Source organism: Gambusia affinis, linkage group LG22 (assembly GCF_019740435.1).
Source record: "Gambusia affinis linkage group LG22, SWU_Gaff_1.0, whole genome shotgun sequence".
Taxonomy (NCBI): Eukaryota; Metazoa; Chordata; class Actinopteri; order Cyprinodontiformes; family Poeciliidae; genus Gambusia; species Gambusia affinis.
In genome coordinates this window covers 17,104,073-17,123,183 of record NC_057889.1, presented here as the reverse complement: position 1 = coordinate 17,123,183, position 19,111 = coordinate 17,104,073, and the positions used below count along the sequence as shown (strand labels likewise).

At 39.6% G+C, this 19,111-nt stretch overlaps 1 protein-coding gene across 3 annotated transcripts; it reads left to right on the top strand.

Annotated features, from left to right (window-relative positions):
• The first annotated feature begins 4,143 nt into the window (after nt 1-4,143).
• Nucleotides 4,144-18,871, top strand: agbl5 (AGBL carboxypeptidase 5). 3 transcript variants are annotated; one of them, XM_044106491.1, is made up of 17 exons: nt 4,188-4,294; nt 6,550-6,837; nt 6,913-7,084; nt 7,211-7,377; nt 7,995-8,172; nt 8,272-8,450; nt 9,372-9,903; nt 9,995-10,164; nt 10,357-10,492; nt 10,919-11,130; nt 11,221-11,426; nt 12,684-12,863; nt 16,784-16,926; nt 17,051-17,103; nt 17,242-17,420; nt 17,969-18,105; nt 18,190-18,871. In XM_044106491.1, exons 2-17 carry the CDS (start codon nt 6,623-6,625, stop codon nt 18,223-18,225), a joined length of 2,895 nt encoding a protein of 964 aa, XP_043962426.1. In that variant the 5' UTR covers nt 4,188-4,294; nt 6,550-6,622; the 3' UTR covers nt 18,226-18,871. The 3 variants fall into 3 exon arrangements, with proteins under 3 accessions (XP_043962427.1, XP_043962426.1, XP_043962425.1); XM_044106490.1 differs by having other exon boundaries at nt 11,218-11,426; XM_044106492.1 differs by lacking the exon at nt 12,684-12,863 and having other exon boundaries at nt 4,144-4,294; nt 11,218-11,426.
• The last annotated feature ends 240 nt before the right edge of the window (nt 18,872-19,111 follow it).

Genomic DNA, 19,111 nt, shown 5'->3' with positions numbered 1-19,111 from the left:
AAAATTGTTAGAATCAATTTAAATCAACCCATTTTTCTTACTTCCAAGACCATAATGTATTTGTAAAAAGATCCATGAACCTAAAGGTTCTCCAAAACCTTTAAACCGCACCAGTTTCTCACTGTCACCAAAGTGACAAGTCCTTGAACAATGTGTGTTTGGACAAAATGCCACTATGACTGAGCAGAAAGGCTTCATTGCCCTCTTGTGGTGGAAATATCACATTTGTCCCAACGAAGCCACAGACCTTCAGGGAATGTCGTGTGTGTTGTCTGAGGAAGACAAAACAAGGTGGGAGAATACCTTCCTGCAGAGGAACAGAAATGTCTGTTTGTGATCTGTGTAAGGGGAATAAGTTGCATCTCACAAGAGGAGTGGGTTCGCTCAAGATTCAAGGACCATCGATTAGTTTGACTGATGGTGAGTCCTTTCAGATAAACATCAAACGTTTAAAGGAAATTAATACAGTTCAAGAAGTTTCAGCATACCTATAGTCACAAGGAGACAGACTTCGACTGAGAGAGGCTCTTAAGGAATGTTAGTAACAGCTGGTACATTTCTGTTTAGTAGTTAAAACCTTTAAAAGGGGACAACAACGTCTTCCAGTCCTGCGATGGACTGGCAACCTTTCCCAATGACCAACCCCCTCAAGGATAACCATGTTCAGATAATGGATGGATGGATGGATGGATGGATGGATGGATGGATGGATGGATGGATGGATGCATGGATGGATGGATGGATGGATGGATGGATGGGTCTTCCGCTCAGGATCAATCAGGTTTTTTGACCTAGCTGGACGCCTGTGGAAGATTTTCGAGAGGCTGGGTCATTACCAACATTGAGTTCATTACGCGATCTCTGGATTAGGAAACATATTCTTCTGTGAAGACTTTATGGAGGGAGAAAACTGGGAATCAGATGCATATTCCTGTAGGAACTGAAGGGGGAAACATGTAGCGATTACTCTAATCAAAATGAAAGAACATGTATGAAACTTCTTTCCAAAATGTCCAGAAAACAGTTTGAAGCCTGTGCCAAGTAAAGGTTGCAAACAATTAAAAGAAAGTGTTAAGAAACAGAGCTTCACAACTGCTGAAAGTAGCTTTTATTCTCTTCTAAATATTTATCTTCTGCAGTCAGTCTTTCACGTAAATAAAAGAAAAGAGGAAGACAATAAGAAATAAACTAAAAGAAGCTCTAAATATCTTTTCAAATAAATTTGCTAGAGGGAGGTTCACATTTTAGTCATTTCTTGCATATGGTGACTTTAAATCTTCTTCAGATGTGCAATAAAATTTATGAAATCCCCAAAAGTCGAGAATCATCAACATGATATCAGAATCCTTAATGTAAAGTCAAACCTCATCGTGTTCGAGGGTTGTTGTTTTTTTTTTCCTCGTTCTTGTTTTCATGCGCTTGACATAAATGGCCGTATGTCCTGCTCATACAAAGAATTGGTTTCAACCCTGACGTAAAAGACAAAAATTACAAACATAAAGCAGAAATTGGATTTCTGAATTTAGCTATTAAATTGATTTTCAAAAAACACTACAATACGTAGTGACAAACACTTGAGAAGAGCACATTTGAAGAAATTACCATTCACCCACATTGTTCTGTGTTTCTTTCTGAAGCAAGCAGGTTCACATGCCAAATACTGTAGGTAACCTGATGAATTACAGCCAAGAAGATGGGCGTAATTGACCTTTGACCCCATGGGACTATATTCCTGGTAAAGTAAGTAAAACTCCCTTTTTCAGAAAGGTGAACTCTGTGTGGTGGGTGAAAATCACATATTAAACTGAAGAGAATTAGTCCAAAAGGAGTATTGTTAGTTAGGAAATAATTTATTAAGCTGTCTAATAATACGCTGATTAAACTCTTGAAAGTGGTTATTACTCATATTTCAAGCTGCTTCTTCTCATCAGCACCAAGAGGCCTCCAGCATAATGTAACACCTGCAAATGTGAAAGAAAACAAACCACACAGGAAACAACTTCTGTTCACTAAAAGTATTTTTTCTCCAATTAATCATTTTTTTGTTGTTGTTTTTTAAGAATTATCTCAACTTCAAATCAAACCAAACCATTATTTGATTTATATTTAAGTAAGAAAGTTGAATAAATGCATAGTGAAGGTTGATGGATAAATCAGCTGAAAATGGTGAGAAGTTTATAGTTTTCGTCTATTTAATTAATAGCAACATATATGTAGATTTTTCAGTTATTGAGCCACTGATCAGCAATAAGTGATCAAAGAAATATCAGTTTGAGTTGGTTTGCTGTGAGAATGAAATGCGGTGAAAAGTTGACTTACATCTTAAGTCAACTAAAGAAGTAAACAGAGATCAGAAGAAAGTATAAAGTGATTTTCTACAACACGAAACAATACGACCGGATTAAATCTGAAGAATTTAGAGAGAAGCTGAAATATTAGCCAAACCTTTAACAACACACTTCAGAACAGAAATGAAACCACATTCCATATTTTTGTCTGCAAATTGATAATAATAATAATAATAATAATAATAATAATAATAATAATAATAATAAATATATATGCAACAAGAAAACAGTCTGAGTCTATCCTACAAGAATCCAAACAGGAACTGACAGACTTCTTACTTACATCACCTGTTCAAGCTGATGTCAAACTGAACATCTGATTGTCAAGTTCATTTACATCCAGAATTAAACAAAAGTGGGTACAAATCCAAATTCACTACAGCTGCAAACAAAAAACAATTTCCTTTAGAATTGCTGCGAGGCTGAGTGCTGAATAAACTACTAAATCCTGGAGAACGTTCTGGAAGACTGTTTTACATCCCGACAAAAAGCAGGAAACAAAGGTAAACCAAATATATGATTTGCATGCAATGGAAGTCACATGCAGCGACAGATCCTTTACCAAACAGGTAAAGATTTAGAGTTACATCAAGGATCGTTGTCCTCTCTTAGTTTGTAATAAAACCAGCTTCCACGGGTGTTATTATGAGTTATGAAGCAGATCAGAGAAATTGTAGCACATTTTTCTTATTGGATGGTGATCAGAAAAGTACATTAGATTAACTTTTAAATGTTTAACAGCTTTGCATGGTTACGCATTAGGCAGCGATTTTTTAAATTTATTTATTAAGTATGTCTTGGTTTTCATTCATATTATTAGTTTTTGGTATTATCCACCAATTTTATAATTGTCTTTATATTTTTTATCAATTTTTTTTTTCCTTTTATTATTTATCTACCTGTGATGTTGTGAATGTTGTGAAGCACTTTGGTCAGCTGAGGTTGTTGTAGATCTGCTATATAAATAAATCTTGACTTGCTTAACAGGTTTCCATTTAACCTTTTGAAACCGCTAAAATCACCTGGTTGTCACTAGACATCTTAATAACCTTAACAGAGGAGCAGAAAACTTAATCCATGAATTTCAGAAAAGTCATGGATTAAATGAATGGATGTAATGTTTGATAAATATCTATTCTAGGTGAAGGGTTGTCATTTAAAAACAAAGCTATTATTTTAATTCTGTGTTTTGTCTTGTTTTTTAAACACTTTTGCAAAAATAGGATATATAATATTTTTTTTTCTGTGTGACGTAGGGATTTGTGAAGACCCCTGATTTAGTATAAAGATGGATGAAAACATTTTGGGTAATTATGGGCACTAGGTGGCAGTGTTTCTGTTAATTTACCTTTAAATATACACCATCGGAAGATCATTCTTTAAATGTTGTGTAATCGACTAATCAGCGAAACTAAATAATTATAATATCAAATCATTCTGATATCTGATAAATAGTTTTCAAATTTGAAAACTGAACCCAGCAGGTAACTCGTAAAAATGTCAGATTACAGTGTTTATTTGTTTTTATTATTCTTGTACGTCATTCTCATATTGGACTTGAATATAGCGAATGTGATTACTTACGAGCTTAAGCACAAAATATAGAAAAAATTACATGGCCCCTAAATCACAAAAAGAGATCTTTTTAAACCCTCAGTTAAAGGGAACTGAAACTTTTGAGTTATTTACGGTTTTATTAATCGTTTATATCGATTGCGTGTTTATTTTTGCTAATGACTGCATTTTATTAGGTTTGTGTTTTTTATTATCACTATTTTGTGGAGACAGCGTTTTAGGCAATCAGGATTCCAGCCTCCAGTGACACAGAAAATTTGAGGCAGTGCTGTATTTTCTCCGGAGAAACCTGAACGCAGCACAGATAATGATGTATTGAGGGTTAGAACGGACGGTGACAACAAAAATGGACATCAACAAAAAATAGCCTGGTGAGACTAACATGTTGTTTATTCACGTATGGAATCCGTTGGAGAATAATTGCGGTGAAAATGCACGGGCAGAAAGGAACAATTTATGCGAAAATGGTGTATGTTTCCCGAGCAGTAACTGCTAGGTTGGTTGCTAGGTTAGCCTCGGTAGCTTCGAGAAATCCTGCTAGCTGAAATGTATCATTAACGGCGACTGCTGCTCGGAACGTTATTGTGTTGCAAGCTCACACAGTTGTTTAGATAATGTGGACGGCACGTCGTTTGTGTTTTAAAGGCTGTTGCTTGACGCCCCCTTTACTCTACTGGGTCAGTCAGCTGTTAATGTTGTTAATCCTAAACCTAAACAAGGCCGTCCGTGGCTGTATCGTCATGTACACATTTGCATTCGGGTTGTTAGAGTTGACAACAAAGCAGCCATTGCTGAAGAGAAGGCAACCGTTTTGTGCGCGTGTTTAAAGAAAATGCTGCACCCTGTTTGTTGTAGACACTGCTGTAGTTCTCTGAGCGCCCACGGAGCGGCGCTGTTATGTGCCGACTGGAGTGCTTTACTATCCATCCATCCATTATCTGTACACCCTTCTTCCCTAATGGGGTTGAGAGGGTTGCTGGTGCCTGTCTCCAGCAGCGTACCGGGCGAGAGGCGGGGTACACCCTGGACAGGTCGCCAGTCTGTCGCAGGAGCTTTACTATATTCTGTTAAATACTTTAGCGTGTAGTATTTCTTCTCTTTCCACTTCTCTTGTGAAACTCACTTCACGGTCGGAGGGTGAGAATGTTTGAACTGAAACCAATGCCCAATAGCAGATTCTCTGAATACTAATTGGACTTGTTTGTCTCTCCCATCTTACTCTTTTAAATTGAGATGGAGAATATGGAGGCCACGTGATAGCCTCGAAATAAAATTTTGCTTTGTCACGGCAACTCACACTATTAACAGACTAGTGTGATTAGGGAACACGATAATGGCCACCATTAGGGTGAAATTATTTTTATATAGCACAAAACATTGTTGCATTTTTGCAATTTACAGTTTTTTTTTATTAAAGACTTAGACGCTATGATGTTTTTGATATTTCTTTTAATGAATACGTGTTTTTTTTTTTGGTTGTGTACGATATTAATTAACAGGAACATTTGTTTTCAGGGTCTTCTTTCTGCCTTGTTGCTGAAATGTGCTAAACTACGGAGCCCTCCAGGGGACATTTTTTCTTTTGCATTCCCTCACAAAACTTTTGCATTCCCTCGCAATAATCTACTGATCAGTTATGTGGCATGATTCAATGCTGTAAGCCCTTCTTACGGTGGCCGCCATTATTATTAACTCTTTGGTGCAAAAAACTGATTGAAAATCGATTTATTCACTGCATGTTTATGTCTGTTAAGGTTGAGATGGAGCTGAACATGAAAACGACCCTTTAAACCATTCAGACAACCAACACAACAGAGACACAATCAAAACTGTCAGATGACTTATTACCCCGCGATAATAACTAAGAAATAGTCCAAATTAGAATGTGTTTTTATTTCTTTCCTACTTATGGAAAATTTCTGTTCATGTCATAGGTTTGTGGTGCCTTTCTATCCTAAAGAAAAAGATATAAAACTTCAGATATTTCACAAGGAGATATTAACATTCATGGAAAAACCTCATATAACCTTATATTAAAGCAGAAAGTATGGCGGCCACCGTAAGAAAGGCTTACAGTATTCAATTATGCTGCATGAACTGATCAGTAGATTATTGCGAGGGAACGCAAAAGATAAAAAGGGCTCCATACTAAACAAATAAACTTGCACTTGAACTTAAAAATAAAATCTCTCGTGTGTTTATACCAAATTTTACTTCTGATTTCAATAGATTTCTTTTCCTCACATTTTTTCTTTAAAAAATACAAATGACAGAAAATATCTTTTAAAAACTGGTTTTATTTATATAATTTCTTTTGTGAGTTGACCTGAATTCAAAGTCAAAACAATTAGAACCTGTGAAACAAGATGGCAGTTTTTGGGTGGAAATAAAATCCTTTTAAAGAGAAAATTTGATCCATTGATAAAATCAATTCATCGCCCAGCCCTAACCTAAATTTATCTTTTATAGCATAATCAACCAAATTTGTAACATTCATGCCAATAATTTAGCAGGAGGAGCATTCAGTCACAGAAATACTGTTAAGAATCTAACATTGAATCGTTGTTGTTGTGAAATCTAGGAAACATGGCATGTTTTGTACCCAGATTTTAAATTTTTTTTATAGGGTATCAGTGTCAGATATCTGGCTGGCACTTAATAATCGACCTGAGTGCAGAAAGAGAACTGTGTTCATAGGCATGGAGGTCCGTTTTGGGAACATCGTGTTTAGCTCCAAGTTTGACTCTGGGAACCTAGCCCGAGTGGAGAAAGTAGAGAAGAGCAACTCAAGCCCTGTGTCCGATGGAGCCCAAGTTGGAAGTTCCCCATCAGGGCTGCACCTCACCCCCGACTACGAGTTCAACGTGTGGACCCAGCCAGACTGTGCCGGCACGGAGTATGAGAACGGAAACAGGTGAGCTGTCGACAATAAAAATGCGTCTTCGTGTGGCGACTTGCTGTCTTGACGTTTGTGGTGCGTCGTTTCCAGATCGTGGTTTTACTTCAGCGTGCGCGGTGCCATGCCTGGGAGACTGCTGAAGATCAACGTGATGAACATGAACAATCAGCGGAAGCTTTACAGCCAGGGCATGGCTCCCTTCGTTCGCACCCTACCGGTCAAAAACCGCTGGGAGAGAATCCGCGACAGACCCACAGTGGAGGTTTGAGCGCACCTGCCACGTCCTTCTCTGAGGCTGTCGGTGTGACAATCTAGGAAAGACGTAGTCGGCCTATTATTATCCTGCTAAAAATACTCCTCTCTGTCTCTCTGTTTCGCTTCCTCGCAGACTGTAAACAACCAGTTCATTCTGTCTTTCACTCACCGGCTGCTGGATGTGCGAGGAACAACCACCTACTTCTCCTTCTGCTACCCGTTCTCTTACAGCGAGTGCCAGGAGATGCTGCAGCAGCTGGACGAGAGCTACCCCAACGCTGCTCGGCTCAGTCCGAGCAGGTGAAGACGAACAGGGAACACCTGAAGTCACTACCCCTTCTCTCCTCCGCCTTCTTTAAATCAAGCAAAATTGGAGAAGAAAAAAACGTTTTGTTTGTGATGCTATTATTTTAAAGATATTAATAAATGTTTACATCAAAGGTCACCGAGCCCCTTCATCCCCCACCACATTTACAGAAACGGCTAACTGCCACAAAGATTTTAGCTGTACAAACAGAGCAAAATTAATTCTCATCAATTTTGTTTAGGGCCGAAACAATTAATCCGGTGAATCGCGATGAGTAGAATTATTGAAATAATTGTCAGCTAATTTAGTAATCGATTAATCATTAACTGGAGTATACAGACTCCAAACAATGCTATTTGCTGAACTACCCCCCACCTCCAATATATTCAGATTATCAATTCAGCCAATACTGTATAAAATATATGCATTTAGGATTTAGGAACCTTTTATTTGTGTAAAATCTTAGAAATTCTAACAGCACAAACTGAAATGTTTGCATCAACAAACATTTGACTCTTAATTTCGTTTAACTTGAAGAAGGTGGGGGTCGCCAACTTCGTGGCTGAATTGTTAGCAGCATTTCTTTTTTCCTCCTTTGTCTTGTTTTCAGCGCACCGGGCACTGTGTACTATCACAGGGAATTGCTGTGCAACTCTCTAGACGGCAACAGGGTGGACCTCCTCACTGTGACCAACTGCGCCGGCATGTGGGATGAGAGAGAAACCCGTCTCCCCAAGCTGTTTCCTGACACCAATACCCCCAGACCGCATCGCTTCCCGGACAAGAGGGTAATGTTTTCCGCTTTGATTAGAGCGACAGAGCTCCGGTCCGGCGGGTTCTTGCAACGGGAGCGGAGCTCATCCCGGCCTGGTGGTTTGCTCCCGCAGGTGTTTTTCCTCAGCAGCCGCGTGCACCCCGGAGAAACGCCGTCCTCGTTCGTGTTCAACGGTTTCCTCAACTTCATCCTGCGGCGAGACGACCCGCGTGCGCACGCGCTGCGCAGCATGTTCGTGTTCAAGCTCATTCCCATGCTGAACCCAGACGGCGTGGTCCGAGGACACTACAGGTGATGATTCAATAAATGCATCCGAGGCCCTGGAACTTCTTCACATTTTGCCACATTACAACCACAAACCTCAATGGGGTTTTTTTTTGTGATAGACCAACACAAACTAGTGCTTTTTTGCAAGGGTTTTCAAAAAAGTGTGACATTCTTCTATGACTAGTTTAACCTGAATTAATACATTCTAGAACCACAATTTTCTTCACTGCAAAAAGATAAAATCTTACCAAGAATATTTGGTCTGCTTTCTAGTGCAAATATCTTGAAATGAGATAAAAAATTTACTTACAAGTACCTTTTCAACATGATCTAGGAGCTTATTTTTAATCAATAGTCCCTTAATTTTGATGAAAAAGTACTAGTTCCACTGGCAGATTATTTCACTTATAACTTTCTGCCAGCAGACCTAGTACTTTTCCATCGATATTAAGGAACTATTGACTTAAACCAAGCTCTTATGTTGTTCTGCAAGGTTATGTGTTCGTTAGTTTTGCTTTATTTCAAGTGTACTAAGATGTTTTAACTATAAACTGGATCAAAAACACCTAATAAGATTTTGTGTCTTTGCAGTGTTTACTAACATCACCAACTCTTATGGATAAATTTCCACGAGACTGAATTTCATTCCCCATTCTTCACAATATTTAACCTAAATTGTTAAGTCTCACCAGTTTCTTAATTGTATTTAAGCCTGAACTTTGGTTAGGCCACTTGACAAACAAAGATGCTTTGCTCTATGGTGTGAAACCAGTTCTGGCTGGCTGTTTCGGGGCATTGCCTTTGTCTCAAGGATTGTTGTTTTAGTTCCATCAATTTCTCATCAACCACAAAATTGATGAGAAATTGACGGTTTGTGGTTCTGAATACATTTGGAAGGCACTAATGTTTTTTTGTTCTTGTTGTTTTTTTTTCCCCTCCCCCCAGAACTGACTCCAGAGGAGTGAACCTTAACAGACAGTACCTGAACCCCAACCCTGAACTCCACCCTTCCATCTATGCAGCTAAAGCTTTACTGCTGTACCACCACACACATAACCGCTTGCACACCACACAACCAACCGCACACAGCATAGGCAGTCTCCAGACGCAGCCCACCCCTCTGAACAACAAGCCGACAAACCAGCACCAGTCCCCTCCCCTGACGCCGCTGGAGATCAGCTTGAACCAGCGGAACGCGGAGAAAGGCGGCAGCTCTCCTCTGCCGGCCGAGGTCTCCATGGTGATGGAGGAGAACAGCTGGAGCCCTGCGGAGTTGGGGAAAGGGGACCAGAACTGCTCCGTCGACTCCTCGGAGAAGGTAGCGTCCGGAACCGGGGACCGAGGCGATCTTGAGGAGCAAAGCGAGTCGGTGCCACCGCAGGAGGGAGGCGTGGCCTATTACGTGGACCTACACGGCCACGCCTCCAAACGGGGATGCTTCATGTATGGAAATAACCTGCCTGACGAGAACCAGCAGGTAGGAGGATCGTTGTTCATTTGTACTATTATTTGTTTTGTGTCAAATAAGCCTGTGCTTTATTTCCCCTTTATTGATTCTTTTTCTCCAGGTGGAGAACATGCTGTTTCCCAGGCTGATCGCCGTCAACTCGGCCCACTTTGACTTCCTGGGCTGTAACTTCTCTGAAAAAAACATGTATGCGCGGGACAAGCGAGACGGTCAGTCTAAGGAAGGCAGTGGTCGTGTGGCTGTCCACAAGGCGATAGGAGTGCTTCACAGGTTACTCTTCCTCAAATGTTTCAGTGCAACACTTTATTTTCACCGTTACTGTAGATGGCACAGCGATTTTTAGTCGAGAGGCGATGATGAGCTTTATGGAAGTCTTGCTGAAATTAACCTGCCGAAAGCTGCTGATGTATTTCTTTTAACAGACATGGTGTTAATCACTTCTCTCTTTTTGGTGGTCATCAGTTATACTTTGGAGTGCAACTATAACACAGGAAAAACCATGAACTCCATCCCACCCGCCTGCCACGACAACGGCCGGGCGACCCCGCCTCCCCCCTCGTCGTTTCCTCCCAAATACACTCCAGAGATATTTGAGCAGGTAGGCAGAAACGTCGCAAAAGTATTGACCACTTCAACGTATTCCGTTGAAAAGAAGCCTCCGTTTCAAAACTGTGCATGTGACATGCATGCGTACTTACTCTTCTTTAACTGGACCCTACATAACATACATCCTCACCACTCATGAAACAGCTTGGATTAAAGCAGACTCGTGTTAGTGATCCAAAAATAAATACATTTTTCTTTGTAAGGAATTTTATTGCAGAACTAGCTTAGGTTATCCTCGTATGTCTGTAGTCATAATAGCTGACCATACTGACCATTTTTTGTCACTAGTTTGCTCTCCATTTCACAATGTTGACTTTTTTTTTTTCTTTTAGCACAGAACGTACTCCTGGTAAACTTTTCCAAGGCACTGTTGTTCATAGCTGTATGGTTTCCCATGCTTCTTGTTGATGTGCACCAGGTGGGCCGTGCCGTGGCCGTCTCTGCCCTGGACATGGCAGAGTCCAACCCGTGGCCTCGCCTGGTGCTGTCCGAGCACACCTGCCTCACCAACCTCCGAGCCTGGATCCTCAAGCACGTCCGCAACACCAAAGGCCTCAACACGCAAATCCACGTGCCCCCCAAAGTCCAAAACAGCGGCAGCAAGATGTCGCCACCAAAAAGTTTCAACAAGTGAGTCCTCTCCGTAAGACTTTTTATCGTCTCTGCTGCCGGATGACAGTTGGACCAACTGGTTTGTGTATTTGTCCCGATCTCCAGCAGCTTTCTGCCTGGGTCAACATCAGAAAACACCAATGGCCGCGTTCGCTACAACAGCCAGAGCAGCAGCAGCAAGACTCCCTCTCCAAAAATCCAAAGCTCTCCGAGCTTCACCTTCGGCTGCACCCCGCCGCCCCGGCATCACGCACATCATTACAGCACACACGCCGGTGGACGTGGAGGCAACAGGTCACTCGGACCAGTCAAAGGTAAATTGATGTCCAAACCGTCACGCCGTGTCACTGGAGGGGATTTTACCTCATAAACTCCGTGTCGTGTGTTCATCCTTTTTCTTCTGCTCATTTCTGCTTGATGTGTTTGGTCCTACCATTAATCTTCAATGAGTCATTTTAAATGTTTTCCTTCATATTGTTTTTGGTTTTGCAGTTATTATGTTGTTTTTCTTCATCCAGGATTATTGAGAGGAAGAAAATATGTTTTAGAAAAAAATTGTTGCGTTTGCATTCCATAGTTTTGGTTTCTAAAAGCGGATAAGGATATTTGATTATTCACTTTGGAGAAAGAAATATTTTGCTTTTTTTTCTCCTGTGTCTCGGAAACCTTTATAGTCAGATTTATTTAAAACCCGCATACAGGATTATTTACAAGGGTCCCTTTCCCAAGTTCATAGCCCCAATCTTACCTATGCAAAATACTTTTATTTTTGTACATTCAAACAAATTAGTACACAAAACGGCAACTTTATCTTTGAATATCACAATGAAAATATTTATTCAGGTGTCCATGCATCCTTAAAAAAAAATCTTAAATTCATTTATCTAAAATTAAGGCCTTAAAATGTCTTAAATTAGTTTTAAAAAATAAATGTAAGTTAGCCTTAAATAAATTCATCAAGTCTTAAATTTTGTTGTGGCAGGACTATTTAATATCTTAATCTAGGTAGTTTATTTTTCTGGATGTTTTTTTTCTCTCAAAGCAAACATCTTAGTTCCACGCTGATGTTGTCATTCTGTTCTGACTTTAGGCGGTTGGGGCTACCGTTGACTAGCTGTTAATGTAACCATTTTTAGCTAGGAAGCTAGCTTCCTTTGCGTCTGTTATTTGAAAGTGTAAATTTATCCCCAGTTGGCTGGAAGATGCTGGTCAGCCCATACGGTGTTACGTGCATTTTTGTGAAAAAACCTTGGCACTACTACAATATAGAATATGCAGTTTTCTTTTGTGCATTTCTGTTGTGGTACACGTCTTAAATTTGACTCATAATTGTCTTAACAAGGCCTTGAATTTGAGCTGGTGAAACCCGCAGAGACCCTGTTCTTGTGATTATCCAGATTTCATCTCCTCTCTTTCTTTTCCATCATCACAACGCCCCCCTTCACCCCTCTTCAAGTAGAAAACTTGGAAACCATTTTACCTCTGTGTGCGCGCGCACAGTTCCCTGCATGTTTCTGAGCCGGGTGCACGTGTGTGTCTGTCTCTCTTTCTTCCTCTTTCTCTCTCTTCAGACTCTAAGCCTCAGGAGAAGAGACGTCCCTCCCACAGTCGTTCTGTTCTCCGGTCTCCCAGCAACAGCCATAAACCCCCCCGCCACCCTCGCTCGCCCCCTTCCTCGTCGTCGTCCTCCTCCTCTTCCTCTGTGTGCGCGGCAGGTTCTTGTCCTTTGCCGACTCCGGTCAATATAACAGGTCTGTACACCCTTCAGCCTCCCCGCCTGTCCACCTTGCTCCCCTCCTTCCAGGCTTTGCCTCGACCCGGCTTGCTCTCCAAACTGAGCCCACTGCTCCTCCAGAGCCTGCCGCCTGCCACCAGCTCCCCAACGGGGCCGAACTCGGACTAAATCTGACCTACCCCACCCAGTGAGACTGAGCGTGTGTCGTGTGTGTGAATGGCAATTCACAAAGTGTGTCAAGTTCCGTATGAAAAACTTTGTGTGTGCGTTTCTGCGCGCTAAAACGTCGACGGTGCTAGTTTTGTTGGCACATCAGTGCCGACTGCATTCCATTGTGGAAGTTTTGGAACGTCAACAGTGCATATATACACTCACTGACAAAAGCAATGTTAAATACCCCGAAGGAATGGTCTGGTTTAGATGTGGTTTGGGTCCACATTCAGATCAGCGATGCTTTGACTTTCAAGGAGAAAAGGCGGGCACAAAGTGGAGAGCATTAAGAGTAGATGAAGGTCAAAACAATGAGGGAAGGTGTTTTGAGTGCTTTCTGGTACAGAGATGGCATGTTCGGTTTACAGGAGGTCAGGCGCTTTTATTGAAGCTGATGTGGGATGACAGTTTGTGCAGACATCTATGCTGGGCATGGCTAGTAAAATAAATGATTACCTTGAGAAAAAAAAACCACTTTTTTCTCCATTTCTGAAGGAACAATATCTGAAAAATTGCTCCATAAATGTGGTTATTTTCGCATTGATTTATATCAACTTGACATGCCAGCATGTTTTCTAAGTCAGACATTGTTTTAACATTATGCATCTCAGTACTGTAATTTCCAGACTATTGAAAAGATTTTTTTTTTTACACAAATATAAACTGTACTTGTTTATAAGCCACAGGTTGCAGCATACAGACAAGAATAGTTGAATACAGTGGTGATTACATAAACATTTAAATTTAGTAGTACCGTAGTCCTGAAGTTGCTTTAGCTTATTGTAGAAAAGTTTATCCTTTTTTTACTTTTATCTTTTAAGAGTAACACTGGAAGTGTAACAAGCTACTAGCTGATTGGTTAGATGGGCTACCAATTGTTCTTTTTAAAATCAGCACTTCACCTAAATAAGAGTAATGCTTGTCGCGGTGTTCTAAAAAACTGACTTTCTTTGTTGTAAGGAATGGATTACATTAAAAGGATTTGGAACAGTAGGAATGGTATTCTGGGAAGTTTATGTTGTTTTGAAGATGTAGCGTCTTAAAACCTTTCATTGCTAATTAAATTTTTGACATAACCCATACCTGGTCTCCATGGGTACCAGATTATGTCCAAACTGGACCGTTCCTCATGGGTGCTTGTCGTGGTGCTTAACTTTTTTCTTTTTGTCCCTTTGTCAGTAAATGTAAATGTTGAAATTCTAATATGGTAATATTCACTTTACAAAGAAGTAATAAGCTACAAGAAATTAATGTAATTTACATTTTTAAGAGCCAATGCATCAGTTTCTATTTTCTTTATTCATACTCCCTGTTGGGTTTTAATCCTCATTGCCACTCAGAGATCAGAAATGTTCCCATGTTGGACTTATAACTGTAGCATTATTATTTTTCTGTTAGACTGAACTTTTCCTGTTGCGTTTTAGTTTGTATTTATATGTAAAACAAGTGCAGGCTGCCTCCTAACAGTCATTTGCTATTGGTTTATAATAGATTTTGGGATTCTCTTGAGTCTCTATTTTATTAGAATTTGATTTGAAAATCACATATATATATATATATATTTATATATATATATATATATATATATATATATATATATATATATATATATATATGTATGCATTTCAGTAATTGTTTGTTTTTCTATTTATCTCAAAGCTGTGTCATTCCAGTGTCAGACCCAAACGGGTCGTGACATGATGTTCAGAGTAGCCTAATGCCAAAATCTTCATCCAGACCGTCACTGGCTGAAATCCTCATAAATGTTGCAATCATACAGTTGCTTGAAAGTAAGCAAGGGAGGCCAACATTCAGTAATTTAATATAAAAAAATAAAAAAAAATCAAGTTTCACATATTTACTATAAGATGTCAGTATTAGTTGTAAATAAAATATATGGGTCATTATTTATTCGAGCCTTTTCAATGTTTTTTGGTGTAAAGGGGACACCGTAGGCCACCACTGGTTAAAGTTTCTATATTTTTAGCAGCTAGAAAAACCATATGCGATGACCATTTAAAAAAAAAAAAAAAATTCCATATATAAACGTCTTTATTCAGTTGTGGAATAAATACAGTGATCGTGTGCACTTTGGTTTTACGTGTCATCCTCCTAGTACCTAGAGGTGGTGTGTGTTTTAGTTGGTGCCAAGGTGGAGTATCTGTGATATTAGAAGGGTTTATTAGCAGAAACACTGATGGGTTGATTTGGATCAAAGTAGTTTCTGACCTGGCTTTGCTGTAGCTGCCATCTGGTCCTGTGCTGTGAGTCACTGTAGTTCTAGCGTGCCTTGCTTTGTTGTAAGCTGTTTGAAAATCTCTGTTCATATTTCTGGTAACTTCTTTTCAGAGTTTTCATGGTACAACGTAACATGAAATGAAAAGATGGGCAGCGCACAATGTTACAATGAAAATTTTAGGAAAATCTGACTTTTAATTTGGGTTTATTTATTCAGTGGGGGGAGAAATAAAATCCCATTTTAAGAAATAACTTCTTTTTTTTTTTTACTTTCTCATGTACATATAATTTTAAACAGTCACGATGCCATGCCCTCTTAACACGGCTTCACAGGGGCTTTGGAAGAGAAACAGGCCCACAGGATTACAGGATCTCTACCATACCCAACAGTTGCTATGGAGACTTGCTCAACCAAAAATAAACCAGAAACAAAGAAAGTAATTGATTACTAATTAGGAGTTACTACAATCTGTAATCAATGTAAAACAGTAAAATATAAATGTAGAATTTAATTTCAAGGGGTTTGGTTACAATTATGTGATATTTTTAAGGGAACCAGCAATTTTGCAATTGGATTTTTTTGTTGTTAAAAGCAATTGTTTCTTCTTTTGGGATATTTTTCCTCACTGGAATATATTTGCTACAATTAAAAGTTGTATTCTTCTACACTTTTCTTTGTAATATTATATTACTGCAATAGAAGAAGAATTTATGTTAAAGCATTTTACACATATTTACAATTAATGAATCCAGAACCTGTATAAATTATGGTAACATATTATTACAACATTAGTCCTTATCTGTAAATGACTTGAAGCAAAGTTTCAGCTTTTGAAGAGCAAATGAAGCAAACGCCTAGAAACATGTTGGTGTTTGGGGAACGAACAAAAGTCATTTAATGCTCCCTTCAAATCTCTAAGCTGATTATTTTCATGTAGCCGTTTTCTAGTGTTCAACCAAGTGAGGAGAGCCATTCGGTGCGTCGAGTAACGAACGGGATTAGCAGACTGTAGTCTTATTCTACTCTCACTGTGAATTTTGATGTCTTTCTCCGACTTGGTTCAACATTAATGTGTGCCCACCTTTTTGTTTGAAACGAGGAGAGCAGCTTTAGGTGCATAGTTACTTAGATGTTTATGCTTTATACTCTCTGTGAGAATTGTGCCGTTTTCCTCAATGTGGTGCTAACCTCCTTCACCAAACAGATGTGTGTTTTGTCCTTGTAACCATTGGTTAATATCTTTCTTGACTGTGCTGCTGTCTTTTACCGCCTCAGTTTGTCTTCTGGAATAAAAAAACCCCCGCCTCCCTACGAAGCAAATGTGTTGAGTCCTCTGATCTCTCTTTTATTATAGAATAATAAGATAAGCTAACTTTCGAAGTTAGCTGTAAGGCAGAGTGCTAATAGCTGTAGAGATTGAACATGTTTTCTTCTAAGTGTTGTGCAGAAGATGTCTATGTACTCATGTCCCTTCCTGTTGTTGACAGGCGTCAGCTACTCAGATTTTAAGCTTTATGGAGCCAGTCCAAGTAGCTGGCCCAGAATGCCTCTGTACGCGCGCGCCGGGCGGCCAGGCCGAGGCCGCCGAGGCTTTGCGGGCTCTCATCACCCAGCAGACATCTGTAGAGAGGTTAGCTTACGTAGACCCTCAAAGTGAGGAGGAACTGCAAAAAAAAAAAAAAAAAAAAAAGTCTACTTGCAGCGTTAGGTTCCAGACTCGATTTATGACATCTTAATGTGTCGATCTGTCACAGAAATCTAAAGTCACGGGGCCTGAACATATCCTGTCGTCCATCAAATTCAGCAAGTAAGTCCAGCCTTTTTGTCAATTGGGATATTCAGCCACAAAGAAGTTACATGGAGATTTGTCAACTTGAAAAAGAATTATAGACGGAATTTTTTGGTTTTGTTTTATTTTTTAGTAATTTCTCTCTCCCCTGCATAGGGGTGAGCCTCAGTTTCATGCAAGCCGCATCCCGATTCGTCGACCGGTGTCGGCTGACGTTACTTTCCCACTCCTTAATACGTCGCCCACCTCGTCTGGAGACAAGGAGATGTCCTCCACCCTTACAGTGTTTAAGCTGCTCAGACCTCCTGGGATCCACCGACATGTGACCATATCAGGCACGTATACTCACTTTTTGAATTTGTCTTTTGAAATTATCCAAATTGCTTCCATTTGCCTAAAGATACATTTCAAACTCTGAAGATGGACGTGTCAAAAGTCTATTTAGTCTGAATGAGCTTGAGCTATTTTGCCCGAAAAAATGTTTTTAAAAGTCCCAACTCCAATTTCTGGGTGTGCAAAGCTGGTAAACAGAGTAAACAGGGCCAGGTTTAGAAGATTAGGGGCCTCTGATTAAGCCAGTTGTGGTTGAGTGCTAGTTTCAGTTAACCCAACAATATTTTAATAAAACACCACATGCAAAATGAGCCAATGACTTCAGTGTGAACATGCACAGTACACATAAAAATAAAATTTATATTTTTGGGCCTCCACTCCAAAACTTTTACTTTCATGAATTTCCTCATATAATCCCTACAATTCGCTCTAATATGGATTATGTGGTGAAAAGGTTTAATGGGTATGGATACTTCGCAAGACTTTGTATTGACGTTTTTAATCCCTTAGTCAAATTGTAGACGAAAATATTAGTTTTCTGGCCGTGCAGGATTATCGAAGAAAGACAGCGACAGGTTCCAGCTGGCCTCTGCAACGCTGCTGGTGAAGAACGGAGACAAGAGTACAAACTACAAAACAGACGCTGTCACAGAGACTACAGCAGAGATGGATGAAACTGGAGAACAGGTGAGAAACTGCATATCAAGATTCAGGTAAAAAAAAAAAAAGGTTCATATACAATTAAAACTTCACAAGTCTTTTCCTGTAAAGGTTGACAAGAGGCCCGTTGTGCCGTGCCAGAGGTGAAGAATGTGTGAGACAGTGACCCTGTGTGGAGAAGCCCAGAAACTCCACCAACTTGCAATTAAAGTACAGTATTTTTATTTTTTTTTTGCCAACTGTGAGCCCACATTCCTGTTTCAAAAAAATATATATTTACCAACATTTAGACTAAGAAGCGACAGCGTCTTTTTCTAGAGTGTTTAATGTGCAATACAACTGTTTTGTTGACCTTTTTCCAGTAGCTGAGCAGCATTAACAAGTGTGCATAACAATCACTGAGCAACTGAGGATTAAGTGCCTTTCCTCGTGACTAACAGCAGCTGTGGCATAAATGATGCCCCTTCAGATTTTTTTAAGCTGCTGAAGGAAGAAAACTTGAAAGATCCCTTTAACACTTCAGCTCCCATCACTGCATTTCATATTTTTATTTTAGTCTTATTTTGTCTTTCCAGCAAAGGTTAAACATGCTCTGACCTGTACAGTTATGCATTGCTGTGTTTATTTAACTTGTATCGCTTTTTTTTTTTTTGTCTTTTCAAAACTGAGCACAACAGCACCTTTTTAAACATCATTCTTTAAAACATGAATGAAATCCGACAACCGCTCTGAAATGGACTGTATTGAGTAATCTGTGTTTCGCTGTGGTGTTGGTAAAATGATATTTCCTTCATGTGGACTTGTTTTTTGTAGCAGTGGTCCATTTAATAAACATTCGGTCATGTGATTTTTATATCCAAATAATCTCCAGAATTTCTCACTGTTGTATTCCATAAACGCATGAATGTCGTGTTCCTTATTACAGCTTATCGCAAATTAAATAAGCTGAAGTTTCTTAGGAAATTTTATCATAAGAGCAAGAAAAATTATTTGAATACAAAAATGTTAGTCATGAAGAATGGGGGAAAACAAT